Raw genomic sequence first — 15636 nt, 5'->3', positions numbered from 1 at the left:
TTATAATAAATTTGTTTGTTTATTAATAATTAATGTGTTAAAAATAACATTATTAAGCGCATTATTAATAAGTTTGTATATCTTATGAAATTTGCTGTCAACAGTATATTGTGTACATTATTATAACAAAAAATAAATATTAATACATTATTTAAAATTCATAATTATTTATATCCAACAAATTAGTTATTATTATTAACAACATAACAGTCTTTATAGCAATTACTAATAAAATATTATAAAATTTAGTAAACTATTTTTAATATAACAACAAATTATTAATAGTTTAATTTTTAAAAAGTCATAATTAAGTAAGTTATCTAATAGAAGATGAAATTTTTTATTTTTCCTAATAAATGCAAACAAATAAATTACTACTTAAAACAAACAGATATTATCTTTGAAAATAATTAATTAATATATAAATTATTAGTCGAATAATACATTCAAACAGAGAATATTCTCTAAAAAAATTGATAAATTCTTACCGATTCTAATAAAGTTCGGCAAATTTTCTACACTTGAAATATAACTAAATGTAAATATACTAAATATAAATAAATTATTTACACTTTTACACATTTTTCAATATAATTCATTTGTTTTTATTCAATTGTAGTTTACTTTATATTAATATTATTAAACAATAATTATTATTTAAGTCAAGTATAATTACTTAAAATTTGCAATTGTTATTTAAAAATTATATACAAAACATTTTTATATAAATATGAGAAGATTTCTTTTGAAAATTAAAATTGAATTTTTTCCGACACATTTTCTTTGCAAACAATAAACAGTAAGTACTGTACTTTTAAAAACCTAATTATAGTATATATATAACTCATTAGTTGTTAGTTATTATACTGTTTTTATTATTATTATTATAACTTATTGTACTATACATGTAGTATTTATACATCAAAATGTGTTTCATAGTCAATACAATGCCGACTAAATGCTTGTGGATATTACGGTAAGTGTTTTGTCAAATACATTACAAAACAACCGTATGGTATGCTATGGATTGGTTTGAAAGCCAAGGAATTTGCCTTTTTATTTAAGTACTGTCTCTCAAAATATGCATTTTATGAGTTTTTGCATAACTTTTTTTTTATTAGCTCTAACTCTAATAAATAAGTTTTATGTGTGTTTTAAATACAGTAATTCCTGTATTATGTAACTAAATGATGCGTTTGTTGGCACCAGTAGTTGCATAGAATACCCTCCTTTGGTTTAGAAACAAAATGTTAAAATTGAATAAAATATCCAAAAATATATTACTATTTATAATTTATTGATAGATTAATTGATGTTTGAAAAAAACAGTAGATAGTTTAGTATATATCGATGTACTAAAAGTTAAAAATATAATTAAAATGTAAAACATGATAAATATAATTAATTATTATTATTATATTTATATTATAAATAGACAGGTATAATCTTAAACAATATTATTTGTAAACTTATAAAAACTATGAATTTATAAAAAAAATATGATACTATTTTAATCATAGATAATTTTTGCTAATGATTATAATTTGATTTAATATTAATATCATCGTTAATAATTTGTTAACCATTATTATTATTATTACTATTGTTAATATTGGACAAATACATTAATTTTCTTATATGATATTTATACTTCAGCTTAATTGGCGTCATATATAATAATTAAACATTTATTTTTTTTAGTTTAATATACCTTATATATTAATATTAAACTACTTATGCTTATTTCTAAAGAAAAATAAAAACTACTATACAATAATAAATTATAAAATAATATTTATAATTATAGTATCAATAATGACAGAAATAATCAGAAATCAGTAGAAAACAATAAATTTAATTTATATAATAATAAATCTTTTAAGAAAAGTTTTTTTTTTGAATAGACATTTATGATTAAATTGGCAAAACTTATACTTAGATTTTAAGTATTATTTCTAAAGTAAATTCAAGTATTTACTTATATTGTGTATTAAAATATTTAAAAATACATTAAATTTGTATTATTTTCTATAGTATATTAAACATTAACTTATTTTTACTATAAAATTCTAATACTATTTATCTGATAAATAAATATACAAAATATACTTAATTATTAACACTAATGACCAGTCATTATAAACACGATATTTTTTTATCTAAACATTTTATTATAATACAGAAAAAGTTAAAATTATTTATTGTCTAAAAAAACTACTTTTAAATAAACTTTTATTTACATAAAAGATAATGATTAGTAAACTATTTATTTGTCATAATTAATATAAAATAATAATAATAACAACAACGACAAAAGTTTACATTATATATAACAGAAACAAAATTACGATAATTTTATCAATTATAATAATAACCGGATAGTTGTGAATTTAGTTTCGGTGTCGACTCGGATCGGCTACCAGTGAAGCTGCGACTGCCGGTCAAACTTCTCTTACTCTTACTTCGGGTCGGTTTACTTGATATCTGACATCTCATCGCAAACTTGATGTCGTCCATCAATTCAATCGCAAAATTTTCCTTTTGATAACAAAATCAATTAAAAATTATATTTTTTTATCAAAACATATATTACAGACCTCTTTGACTTCTTTTTTGACTTTATAGACAAATTCACACAAAGCCATGAGTACGGCAACAATGGATCCGCCGACTAATACAAGGAAAACTCCGCCCAAATTTTTCAGACCCAACTCAGTCAACGAACTGCTAGATTTGGCGATACACTGTCCGCCTCCCTTTTGTTTCCACCACCTTTCCTTTAGTTGATACAACACTCCGTCCTCCTGGAGCTTCAGTATGGCCTGTGATAACGGATTACGTAACGGTGATCCTTAAATTGTTGAAAACAAATAATATGTATAACAAAATATAGTTAGTATATTATAGTATGTATTATAACTAAATAAATATATATATATATATACCTTTTCGGGTGGCAATAGCGTAACCTTTATTATCGAGTAGTCCACCCACTTGTGTTAGATTGCATTGTCTTTCGACAATATACTCTATGGGCGCCGCTTCCATAAAATAGGCATATTTTCCTTCATCAGCCTCGACCCGTTCCCTTCCTGCCAAACCACCCATAAAGACATCGGGATTTTTTCCCATAAAATCGGCAATCTTTCTATACGTTGATATATTAGAATCCTGTTTAACAATAATAATAATTGAACCGTTAGTTATTTCGTCCCTTCCTAGAGCTCATGGACCTGTGGTGTGTGTGTGTATGTGTGTGAGCTAACCGTAAAAAATCGATGTGTTGCGCCTCCATTGGTGGCACCGTATTTGATTTTAGTCTGTGCGGCCAACTGTTCAACATTTTCAAACGGATACGGTATGCTCTCAACGGTTAGAAAGGCGGCTAAGTTTGCCGTATACGATGATATGATAATCAACGTAAAGAAGTACCAAATGGCTATAATAACACGTGTCGACAGTGCTCTGAAAAAAACCCGTAAAAAATAACATTAAATTAGTTTATTGTGTGTCTGTGTCCGGGTATTTGTATACTTAGGCGCCACATCTGATCCCTGTTGCATAAGTGATCCAATAGTACACCAGAAACTGTTGCGAACGTTGAGAACATTTTCGAGAACTTTGTCGTCCTGACGACACGGATGAGGATTACACCACTCGTATGGTGTGAACCGACCCGTTAGAAACAATAGTACACTGACGCCAATAAACGTACCCAACATATAGATCCAGACGATTGTCGAAAATGGCGACAAAAATGACCACAAAGAGGTTTCTTTGGTTATCGGTTTCTTGTATAGTATAGAGATTCCGGTCGACATAAATGGTAGAGTAAAGTCGACTACTTTTTCCCGGTCCGAGTTGACGGCCAAATCGGCTACGGCAATGTCAGCGTCATCGTTAAGGACTTCGCCAATCATACCATTCCACGTGCCCTTTTCGGGTACATATTTGCCGTACTGTTTGTCTTTAACCAAATGTATTTCCACCCGAAAGTTGAGCATTTTGGCCAACTCGTTGACTAAATCTGGTACATAGCCTTCATATTGTTTATTACCACTCATAGACTTCTTATTTTGGAAAATCATAGTAAACGGCGGACTGTTGGATGTGGTTACCCGTACTATCGGCAACTCGAGCACCGATTTAGCAAAATGTTTGGACCACAACTCGTTTTTGGTAACCTTTCCGTATCCCCACTGACCTGTCTATTATTACCATTGAGGAAGTCGAGTACAGATATCGACAAAATTTATTAATAATATGTTAATGATATCCAATTATTATATACTGTATCACTACTTACAATATCGTATCCATCATGAGTTAAGCAAACGATATCAAATGTAAAGGCCGTTCGTAGACCTAAGTCATCAAACTGGATGACCCTCGATATACCTTCAGTGTGCACCTGTCGCATATAATTGATAACTGAGCTGCCGTGAGGCCATGGTCTCTCCTCATTGCAGTCGATGGGCTGTACTTCAAATGTGTGCAACTCTTTCAACGCAACGGCCAACACTTTAACCGCATCGTAGATCAGTACGGTATCGGTCTAATAGTTGTTGGGCAATAAATTATTAAAATTTATAGTTTATTTCAACTATAATATTGTATAGTAAAGCACATATAATGTAAATTTACATTAAAATATTCCGGTGCTCTCAGCATATGGCGTTTACCCAAACGATTAGCATAGATATGCCATTCCTCAATCAAATTGCTAAACTCTAAACTGTTTTCATCGACAATCCTAAGCGAAGTTATATTAGTACGACTGTGTCTGAAATCCTCTAAATCCAGTGTCAATAAGTCCTAATAAACAATACAAAATATTACAGTAAAACAAAAAAATCTTTACTTAAAACAATGTTAAAAAACATATTTCAAATAAATTAATAAATATTTTTTTTCGTTGATAACATACCATACATGTAACCAAATAGCTATATTCTTCGGTAATTAGTCCCACTTGTTGTGCCTAACAATTTAGTGGGAAAATAGTTTTAAAAAAAAAATAGTTTTTTATATTAAAAATATTAAAAATATTGAAATACCTGATTGAATACTTCGACAATCGCCTCTTTTCTGACATCTAATATAATGTTTCTCTCTTTGGACTCCTTTAGCTTCCAGAAGATATCCCTAAAGGGAATGTCATCTTTCAATTGAAACACTTTTATATTCCACGTGTGATTCATTGACTTTTCAAAAAACTCCTTAAAATGTATAATTCCTGTGAATGTGTTTTTTTTGTTGTTATTATTGTTACCCAATGTTTAAAATAATTTTTAATTGAATTGAATAACAAAAATAAGTAATACTAACCGTCATTTCTATCATAAACAATAGCAAATGATTGCCATTCCCACTGTTTAATTATATCCATATAGACGCGGGACAGTAGTGACGGATGTGGATACAGATTGATGGATAGGTCGGTGCGATGAGACTCGTAGTCCAGTCTAGTCTCGATGTGCGGTATTTCAAATGTCTCGCATATGGACTGAACATGCATTGACGGTATACTATTTTGCGGCCCGAATATGGCCACCACTCCATTTCTCAATAGACTGCAAACTTGATAAAAAAAAATAATAATTAAAAAAGTATGCTAGATTAATTTTAAATAAATTAAAAATATATATATAAATATTTATTAGTGGGATATTGTCATTACCTTTTTGTTGGGCAAGAAAACTGTCAAAATTATCTACCCGTTCTACTTGTGCCACAAATGTGACCGATTGATGGCTAAATAGGGCACTGTTACCTAACTGACTGATCGCTATACGAAATGCCAGTTCCTGTTCCTCCTGTTCCACAGTAAACAGTCCGCCTAAACATTTTAATGTAAGTCACATACAATATTATTAATAATAAACTGTAGAAATTATTATTTAATACAAATTTAATATCAAAAATATGTTTTATATCTACTAGTATTTTGTTATTATCATTGAGTTTTAAACATTTTTAAATACAATATATTGACAAACATTGTATTACAGTACTTACCGATTCTTATAACACTTGGAAGACATTCAATAATATTTATAATAATAACAAAAATAGTGACAAAACTAATAAGGATTTTATTATTAAAATATAACAGCATTTTGTTATTGCATTATTAATACTATATTTATTTCAATCAGCGATGAATCAATAAGTTTTAAAATAAAAAGTTTACATAATAATCATAATAAATATCTTTCTTTTTAATTAATTGTAATATTAAATTTATGATATATTTAAAATTTTAATTTTCTATGTGTTTTTTTTAAATGAATTCATAGTACTGTAGTAAGTAAAGGCACTGGTAGTGTAGTAGATCTTTACTGTATGACTGTATAAGACAGTGCCAACTAATGGGTCGGTGCTATAAATAGTAGTCATTACGGAGATATTCTGTATAATCTTATACATGACTGCACTGTTATATAGGATAAGAAAACATTGTTAAGAATATGATATACACTGAATATGTTTTTTTATCCACAAATTTGTTGTATAAATAAAAATAAAATTTAAGAGAAAAAAAATAATTTAAAATGTTTTGCAAACAACAATTTATTTATAACTTATTTATAGACTCTGGTAAAGGGTTTTCTCTAATAAGACAAATAAAATTGATGTTCTCATAATGTCGTATTTAAAATGATAAATAACTATTTATTTATGTTTATAAAGACAAACAAACAAATAATTACATTTTCATTGAAATTATATAGTGTAATGATAAATAAATTATTTTCAGCAATTAGTTAGTATTGCATAACTTAATGATTATTAAACATTATAATTGTTTATAATTAACTTTTTTTTTATTAATAATATACAGTATACTTAGTATATACTGTATATATATTTCTTAAATAATATACTTTTATATTTTATTTAATATTTTAATTATATAAATTAGTAAGTTAATGGAGAATTGTTTCAAGTTAAATTAGTATATATATATATATATATATATTAAATATATTATATAAACACAAAAATTATTTTTTATTTTTAAAAAATGTGGGGAAATCCGTAAAAATTATAATGTGGTGTGAGCGGGGATATCATATCCTATCGATAATCATACTATTAAACTATCAATACAGCAAAAAATTATATATATTTAAAATTTATTTGTTTTTTTACCAGTCTCATTTATTATCGTCAAATGAGTTTTTTAACCACATATTTTAATAGGGTCTTAAAACACTAATAGTTTATTTGAATAGGATAATTATTTATATAATAATAATAATACAAATAATAATAATAAAAATGACAATGAAATACATTTGTTTGCTATTGATCTGTATTTGTTTGATAACATTGGCTACTAGTAAGTTAAAAAAGCAATTAATAAAAAATACGTTTACGTTATAATAATTTAGATATAATAATAATATAATGTTTTTTATGTACTATTTAACATAAATATGATTTTTTAAAATAAATAATTTATTGAAAATTTTCAAAGGTCAGGGATCAAGACGTATACCTGGGAAACGTATCCTAAGCCGTAGTTGTCCACCAGTGAATCCAGCCATCAGGTGTTTCCGACACTATGATCAGTGTCATAGTTTGGGTAAATCGTGTGGTCGTATCGGCACCCGATGCTGTCCGGGTGAATGTGGCAACAAATGTGCTTAAAAATTACAGGAATTAATGTTTGTATAGAGTTTATTATTATTATTTTTTTATCAAAATGAATATTAATTATAAACAAGTGGGTATTTTATATTACACCAAAAAATGTCCAATTTAACAAATAATAATTGTTATAAATTAAATATTGTTGAAAACTTGTTGTTTTTTATATATAAATGATACACATAATTTGGTTTTCAAACAAAAAAATTTGTACAAAATATTTTTTTTATATAATTAGCGAATAAATAATTAAATACAAAAAAAAAGATATTTGATAAATAATTAAAGGACATTAAACAATTTGAATGATGCCTTAAATATTTCGCACGTCCTCTCGTGAAAACTGTTGATAGTCGAGGAATGGTTAGCCCGTAACACCATATAGGTCTCATCGGAGCTATATTTAGGCCACGGGAGGTCATACTGTGGAAGTACTCGTCTATTTGAATGTTAATTAATTAATATATTGCCCAATATTTTTTTAATAATTAAAACAAATATATTGTATATCAATATATATATATTTATTACCCATTTTTTGCAAAATGTGACCAAATTTTCATCAAACGTTTGCTGACATTGATATCCTCTTTAGAGAAATATTTTGTACGTCTCAATGGATACCCGAAGACAAAGGGCACCTCCTCGTAGTGACTGACGCCCTGCCAGTCGCCAAATTTGGTGGCCTTAGACTTGTGATCAAATAGATACATGTAAACGGTCTTATTTCTGGCCACCAATTCGTCGGCCATAAATATTGTCGGACATGTTATCGAGTTATCGCCCATTGCTTTAGTCAACCGGTTAACATTGTTGATAGGTGTGTCCGCTTCGGGTCCCGTTATCATTGAATTGGCGATCAACTGTGCAATGTTGGGCGCAATTCCAATTTTTTCCGACAAATACCACATAAACATATTGCGAGTCTCGTCCAGTGTTCGCATTAGCGGATAGGTATGGCGTCGGAAAACTTGCGGTGCAGTCACATGCATGAGCCACGAGCCCTCATTGGGAACCACACCGGCCAACAGCTCTTTGATATTGGAGAACAGGTTAGTGCTGTTGAGCAGATTGGCCGGTGCCTGAATGTCATTATAGTAGCCATCGGGTGTGGGCACAAATGCTACCTGTGATGAGTCCATTATTTGTGTCTGAGCCTGAAATATATATAAATAATATGAATTTAATAATATTTATATTTAAAATAAAATAACAGTTAGTATATTAACATCAATAATCTGGTTGAGAGGCAATTGTCTCAAACATTGTATAACTTTTGACGGATTGGTCCGAAACTCTCTGTTTTGTGCACAACCAACCAGTTTGGCAAACCGTTCGCCGTTTTGAACCGTTTTCGATGTCAATATTCCGGGTAATAGTGCGCCGCCACTGGCCGTAATGGCCCGCGAAAACAAATTTTTAGTCAAATCGCTAGCCATCAGTATACCAATGCTAATAGCACCGGCACTCTGTCCAAACGGTACCAACTTTTTCGGGTCGCCACCAAATCTCTGTATGTTATCTCTGATCCAATACAATGCCAATGCCTGATCATGAATGCCCATATTGCCCGGTGCGTCCATGGTTTGGGCATTTAAAAATCCCAGTGCACCATTTCTAACAACAACAAAAAAATAAAGTTTCATAATATTATGAAAAGTCGTATAAATAAAATTAAAAAAAAAATATTTACCGATAGTTGATCGACACGACTACAACATCGCCATAAGTGGTTAATACTCGGCCATCGGTATCGTACAGATTGGCCGAATTATAGTTGAAAGCCCCTCCGTGTACCCAAATCATAACTGTGCGCAACGATTTTGGCCGAATATCGGGTGTCCATATATTGAGTGTTAGACAGTCTTCGGATATTTTTGTGGTAAAATATCTCATCGGTACCAAACTTTTAGGTAAAACTTTATGCGGACACATATCGCTAAAGTTGAACGCTTTATAGACACCTTTCCAGCGTTTGATTGGTTCCGTTCGGGCAAACCTACGATTACCGACTGGTGGTTCCGCGTAGGGTATGCCGAGAAATGTGTAGACAGTCGACCCAAATACGTTCAAAGGCTTTCCCTCGACCATACCGGTGGTTGTCTTAATTATTGGTCTCAATATCATTTGGGTCTCAATGGGTGATACCTTATCATTGGTGGTGATATTATTATTATTATTATTGTTTTTATTGTTAATACTGTCCCGTTTGGAGTAAGTCTTTGCCCGAGACGTGGGCACTGCTGACGACGCCGAAGCCTTAATGTCTTTGTTATCGATAATGACCGGCAAATTGTTGTCTGTGACGACTTTGCGGGCATAATCAGTGATGTTGTCGTCCAAACAATACTGGGTTTTCTCGATGGTGTTGTTCTTCGAGCGCCAAATAACGACAACACAAGAAGTGAATACCACTACCGCCAGTATCTGTGTTTTGACATCAAATAACATGTTTGATATACAAATAAAAAAAATTATATCATTTATTTTTAATTGAAAAATTATAGTTTGCTTTGAGAATATTTTAATTAATTATTTTTTTAATGCTTTTTTGTTGATTAGTTTTTATTTATTTATTTATCACAAACTAATAAAACTTTCTATTGTTTTGTCAAGTATTTCATAAATGTCACACAAATGTTAGGATAAATTTCTTAACACTTCTAAACTTTTATATAATTATTTTACAGTAATATCTATTTAGTTTATCAATAGGTCACTGGATATATAAGTAAAAAATATTTAGTATAAAACTTTATAAACTGTTTTATTACTTAAAGCAAAAGATTATTTTCTTTAGGTATTAATACTTTTATTTTGATTATTATTATTATTATATACAAAACTATTTGATTGACTTAATAGAAAGTGATTACAATTTTTGAGTTGAATTTCAAGTTCAACATATAATTTTTTTTTTCATTAATATCTTATAATATAAACGTTTAGTCCGATTATTATTGCGGTAATTGTTTTTGCATTGAATTCAAACAAAAACACACAAAAACAGAGAGAGAGAGAGAGAGAGAGAGAGAGAGAGAGAGAGAGAGAGAGAGAAAGTGTTGTTATTAAATGTTTGATTACAGACATCAGCCCCGAGGCTAACAAAACTTTTTTAGATAGAGTATGACAGCTATAATAGAGTAAAAGAGAGAAAGAGTGAGAGTATACCCTACAAAAAAACAGGGAAAGTGATGCCTAATAAAGAAAAAAAGTGTAGTCACCTGAAAGTCAAGTCAAACTCCTTGTTTAGCATACAAAATGCCTATCAATTTATTGTGAATATTAGCTTTTTGACAGATAGTTTATACATCAATAATATCAACAATTTGAAATTTTGCTATAAAAATGGTAATTTTTATTTTTAAATAGCGCTAATATATATATGATAGTAACTAATCGAAAGCGGACATAAAAGTAATTTAAAATTAAAATTAACTACATTTCATAACCAACAAAAAAAATAATATTATTATTGATATATTTTATAAATTACAAACACAAAGGATTGCAAAAATTTTTATTATACTAAAAATATGCTAAAAATTTCTTCTATTATTTTCTTTATTATACAGTAATTCATTATAATACAAAAACCTGTGCTATAATACATTAAATATAAACAAATTGAATACTAATTATAACCTTCATTGACAGTAAAAGTGAGTTTCAATTGTTTTTTTGTTTAAAATTTTTTATTTACTATTAAATATATTGTAGTTGCCAATAGCTAGATTACTAAATGTACTAATATCTTAAATTTGCGCATTTTATTTAAAAAATAATTTTAATATATATATATTAAATTTATAATATTTTATTACAAAATTTTATTAAAGGTGTGTTAATTTGTTTACTTTGTTTAACATTGTAATAATTAATTTTTATTATTATTATTTTTATAACCCTTAAATATATAATTAATATGTAATTTACCAAAACATTTATTCAGTATGAAAAAAAAGTATTATAATTATAGTAACATTAATGATGTCTAGTAAACCTAATTTTTTTCGACTAATTTCAAGCACAAAAATAACCTTGATAATGTTGCAATCTAGTAATTGTTAGTATTTTATGTTAGTTTATTTAATCTAATTTTAGTTTTTTTTAAAATATAAAATATTATAATTATCTTAATTAAGTATAAATATATTTATAGTTGATAAATATTGCAAAAAAAACTATTAATTTAATTTTATAAAATAATATTTAATATATTTTAATAGTCATTTACAGGATATTAAGTAAAAAATCCTTGATAGACATAATACTAACATAAAAAAATCAATAAACAAATTATAATTAATTACTTATAAATATTTTTTTTATTGTCATGATAGTTGCAGATATATATATAATTATTAAATAATATTTTACACATTAAAATGACACCTTTGACTTTTAAATAATTAATTAAAACTATTGTATTAATTATATAAATACTGTATATATAATTTTATATGAATACAGTATTTATTTTATACTGTATCATATATAAATATACTGTAAATTAAAAGTAATATATTATTTAGTTAATAGAAAATAAAATTATTGTTGTTATTTAATGTTTTTTGATTAGATAATTGTTGAAAATCAATCATTCAATTGTCATTTATCAATTTATTTACTAGATATTTAATTTGTGATTTCAAAAAAAATATTAATAAATATTTTAATAATTGATGTTTTTATTATTGTATTATAAGTAACAAAAGGGTTGATATAGCAAATTGAGACAATAAATAGTTTCAATAAATGCTAGTCTGATATCATTGTATTGTTAGGTATTGGACAAGAAAAATATTATATAAATAATTATTAATACTGCTATTTATTGTAATTGTAATAATTATTATGGATTACTTTAATAATTATATAAGTGGAAAATTATTAGTTTTTATATTTTAAATTATAATAAAAAAAAGTTTAACTTCAATTTGTACATTAAATTACAGGTATTATTATTTTATTTTATTGTATTTAGTATTGACTATAAATTATTAATGGAGAAACCACTAAATATAAACAAATATAGCTATTATTAAATTACAATATAATAAACTGTATATTTATATAATTTAGTTACTGTACTCTATTTTAAATAGTAATGTAAACTTTTAGTTGTCTACTTATATTTGTAGAAATTTTTAAATTTCAAAATTAAATATAATTAATAATTAATAAATTCTTGTAATTATTAAAAAATAATAAATTATATTAATAGTTATTTTATTTTTTTAATAGTTAATTTTAATTTATAATATATGAAACTACAAAATAAATTTCAAAATTTATAAACATAATTATCAAATTATGTGAAGTACTGTAATTTAAATAGTAATAAAACTTTAATAAAACTTAAAACTATAAATTATATAAACATATTCAAAGCTTATATTATACTTTGAATATAATGAATATTTAATGATTACAGTATAATATCTAATTTGTAAATTTAATAATAACTATAATAAGTAACTAAATAAAAAATATATTTTGTTCAATTTTTATATTATAACTTTTCAAATACTACAATATACTTTTATACAATATAATAGTATTATAGGTTTAATATCTAACATAAAAAACAATTTATGCGCAATTTTAAAAATTAAAAAAAAATAACATACAAATTAAATGCATTATTTTTTATTAACAGTTTGTTTTTATAAATTTATGTGTTGTGAATGTTCAACGCAATTAAGTTATTAATTTAAAATACTTGAACAATAACTTGAATTTATGCTAATATATTAACTTAATGTTTAGATACAAAAGTTTAGATAATTTAAAAGTATTATATTAAACTTTTATTATTATAAAAATAAATAATATTATTGATAATACAGTGGTATTGAATTAAATTAATGAATATAATTAATAGAGAAAAACACACAATTTTTTATAACTAGTATTATAAATAATTTATTTGTCATCTATTTTATTTTATATATATATTGTATAATTAGTTGTATATAAACACATATATAATATTTTTAATTAATTATACAAAAATTGATAGAAATTTATATCTAAATATAATAATATAATTCTATAATAAAGTATATAATATAATTTTAATATAACGATTAATTTAAATATAGTAAACTATAAATATATAGTAAAGTCAATAAACAAAACATGAAATTTGAAAATGAAATTTTAGAAATTTATAATAGAAATAATAAATTAATAAAATTAAAGTTTTGAAATATTCATTCAATATAATAACAAAAAATTTAATACAAAAAAAGTTTACAATTGTGTAAATCCATTATTTTTATATTAGTATTCATTCCTCGATATCTTCCGATTGACCACCAATTCTTGTCTGAGAACCAGATACTCGATGAGCAGTACATTACGTTTGTCCACCCAATCTTGCGGTCCACTACAATCGATAAACGGAAAAAACGACTTAACTATTGCCGATTTGGTCACCGATGTAGGTCCGGCCAACATTGGCGGTGCGTCGTACAGTCGGTAACCTCTGCGTTGGAGATCAAGTTTTAGTTGAGTCAATTTTCTGACCATTCGTTCAATGCGATCGTGAAGTGTCGCCAATTGGAGCTCATAGTTACGTCGGGCAGTATCGGCATCGATGTTCATACCGATTCTCGAGGTCAATGGCAACTGTATGATAACGTCAAACGTAAATCCACTGTTAGTTTTGACATAAGATTTCATAATTGGTTTCATTATGTCTATCAAAGATGGACACTCGATCACCCGTGACTTGGTTTCGGCAGCCGCCGCTTCGTAACAGCCTTCGGTAGACGACATTGAAGACGACGAAGACTTTGTATCGCTGAAGTTGTCAATGTCTTCGTCGATATCAGAATCATCTGTCGTGATGTCCACTAATTTGTCGGACATAATGGTAGGCAATGGAGTCGATGATAAGTCAATCATAAGTTAATCCAATGTTATAATTGTATAAATCTCTACTTAATTGAGTCAATATTGGAGTAAATTTTAGTAAATTTTAGTAAATTTTAGTAAATTTTAGTAAATTTTAGTAAATAGTCAAATATTTCAAACTACTGTATTAGATATTCATATTTTTCACTATTAATTAGGTGTGTAATAGTAATACTATTAATCAAGTTTTATTTTTTTTGTGTTTTGAATTATGTTATATTGAACTATGTTTATTGTATGATAAAATAATTTTATAAATCTAATTTATTTTAAAATTTCAACTTATTAAAGTAATTACTATTTGTATATACATTACTATATTATTATATATATATATATAAAAAAAATTTTGTCATTTGAAATATAAAATTTGTTTATTATTTAATTTCACAAATGAGAAAATTTTGAAATTTATGAAACAAAATTATTATGATATATACAATAGATAAACATTAAATAAAAGTTTACAAATCAACACATTTTACTATTATAATAGTTTGTTATTTAATACAATTGATTTGAGATACTTGGGAATCATAAATGTAATATAATCTGCTATTAATACTGTATAAAAAATATGCATTTATTTTCATCTATTGTTGAAATTAATACTCATTGTAAAATTTTACAAAAAAATATATAGTAATATAAATAATATTTATATTAAGCATTTTTACAAAAAATATTAAACAATTATTTTGTATAATTTATATGTTATTATAAAAATTCTATGTCTATAACTAAATTGATAATATGAATTTATTATTTATAATAATAGGTATTTAAATAATAAATATATATACCTATAATATACCTGATACCTGATAATATTTTTTTGATACATAAAAAATTTAATTAATTATAAAATTTATTTTGAATTATTTAGTGGCTGATCTTATATATATTGTAAACACAGTATTTACAATTGAAAATACATTAATTGAAAAATTTTGTCAAACATTTGCTAAAAACAAATTTGATATCGATTTTACATTAAATTTGCCAAAACTTTATTATGCAAACAACAATCAAAATATTTTGGTAATTGGAAGACAT

The 15636-nt window shown here is 26.1% G+C and overlaps 3 protein-coding genes across 3 annotated transcripts; all 3 read right to left on the bottom strand.

Moving 5' to 3' along the window:
- Positions 1 to 2358: 2358 nt before the first annotated feature.
- LOC128951847 (glutamate receptor ionotropic, kainate 2-like) lies at positions 2359 to 6118 on the bottom strand. Its single transcript, XM_054297133.1, has 12 exons — positions 6019 to 6118; positions 5681 to 5839; positions 5329 to 5580; positions 5058 to 5236; positions 4928 to 4981; positions 4645 to 4815; positions 4307 to 4555; positions 3535 to 4208; positions 3267 to 3465; positions 2946 to 3171; positions 2598 to 2851; positions 2359 to 2538 (listed from the first exon to the last, which is right to left on the bottom strand). Exons 1-12 carry the CDS (start codon positions 6116 to 6118, stop codon positions 2359 to 2361), a joined length of 2697 nt encoding a protein of 898 aa, XP_054153108.1.
- A 1400-nt stretch (positions 6119 to 7518) lies between these two features.
- On the bottom strand, positions 7519 to 9767 carry LOC128951836 (acetylcholinesterase-like). The gene is made up of 5 exons (XM_054297121.1): positions 9350 to 9767; positions 8886 to 9273; positions 8188 to 8813; positions 7955 to 8095; positions 7519 to 7651 (listed from the first exon to the last, which is right to left on the bottom strand). The coding sequence occupies exons 1-5, from the start codon at positions 9745 to 9747 to the stop codon at positions 7519 to 7521; spliced, it is 1686 nt and encodes a 561-aa protein (XP_054153096.1). The 5' UTR covers positions 9748 to 9767.
- A 4167-nt stretch (positions 9768 to 13934) lies between these two features.
- Positions 13935 to 14630, bottom strand: LOC128952476 (uncharacterized). Its single transcript, XM_054297882.1, has 2 exons — positions 14389 to 14630; positions 13935 to 14292 (listed from the first exon to the last, which is right to left on the bottom strand). Exons 1-2 carry the CDS (start codon positions 14569 to 14571, stop codon positions 13945 to 13947), a joined length of 531 nt encoding a protein of 176 aa, XP_054153857.1. The 5' UTR covers positions 14572 to 14630; the 3' UTR covers positions 13935 to 13944.
- Between the last annotated feature and the right edge of the window lie 1006 nt (positions 14631 to 15636).

The sequence above is a fragment of the Oppia nitens genome, unplaced genomic scaffold (assembly GCF_028296485.1).
Source record: "Oppia nitens isolate AA-2021 unplaced genomic scaffold, nextdenovo-longstitch-racon4-pilon3 scaffold11_pilon_pilon_pilon, whole genome shotgun sequence".
NCBI classification, from domain to species: domain Eukaryota; kingdom Metazoa; phylum Arthropoda; class Arachnida; order Sarcoptiformes; family Oppiidae; genus Oppia; species Oppia nitens.
The sequence above is the reverse complement of the archived record's forward strand: the minus strand, read 5'-3'. Positions and strand labels throughout refer to the sequence as shown.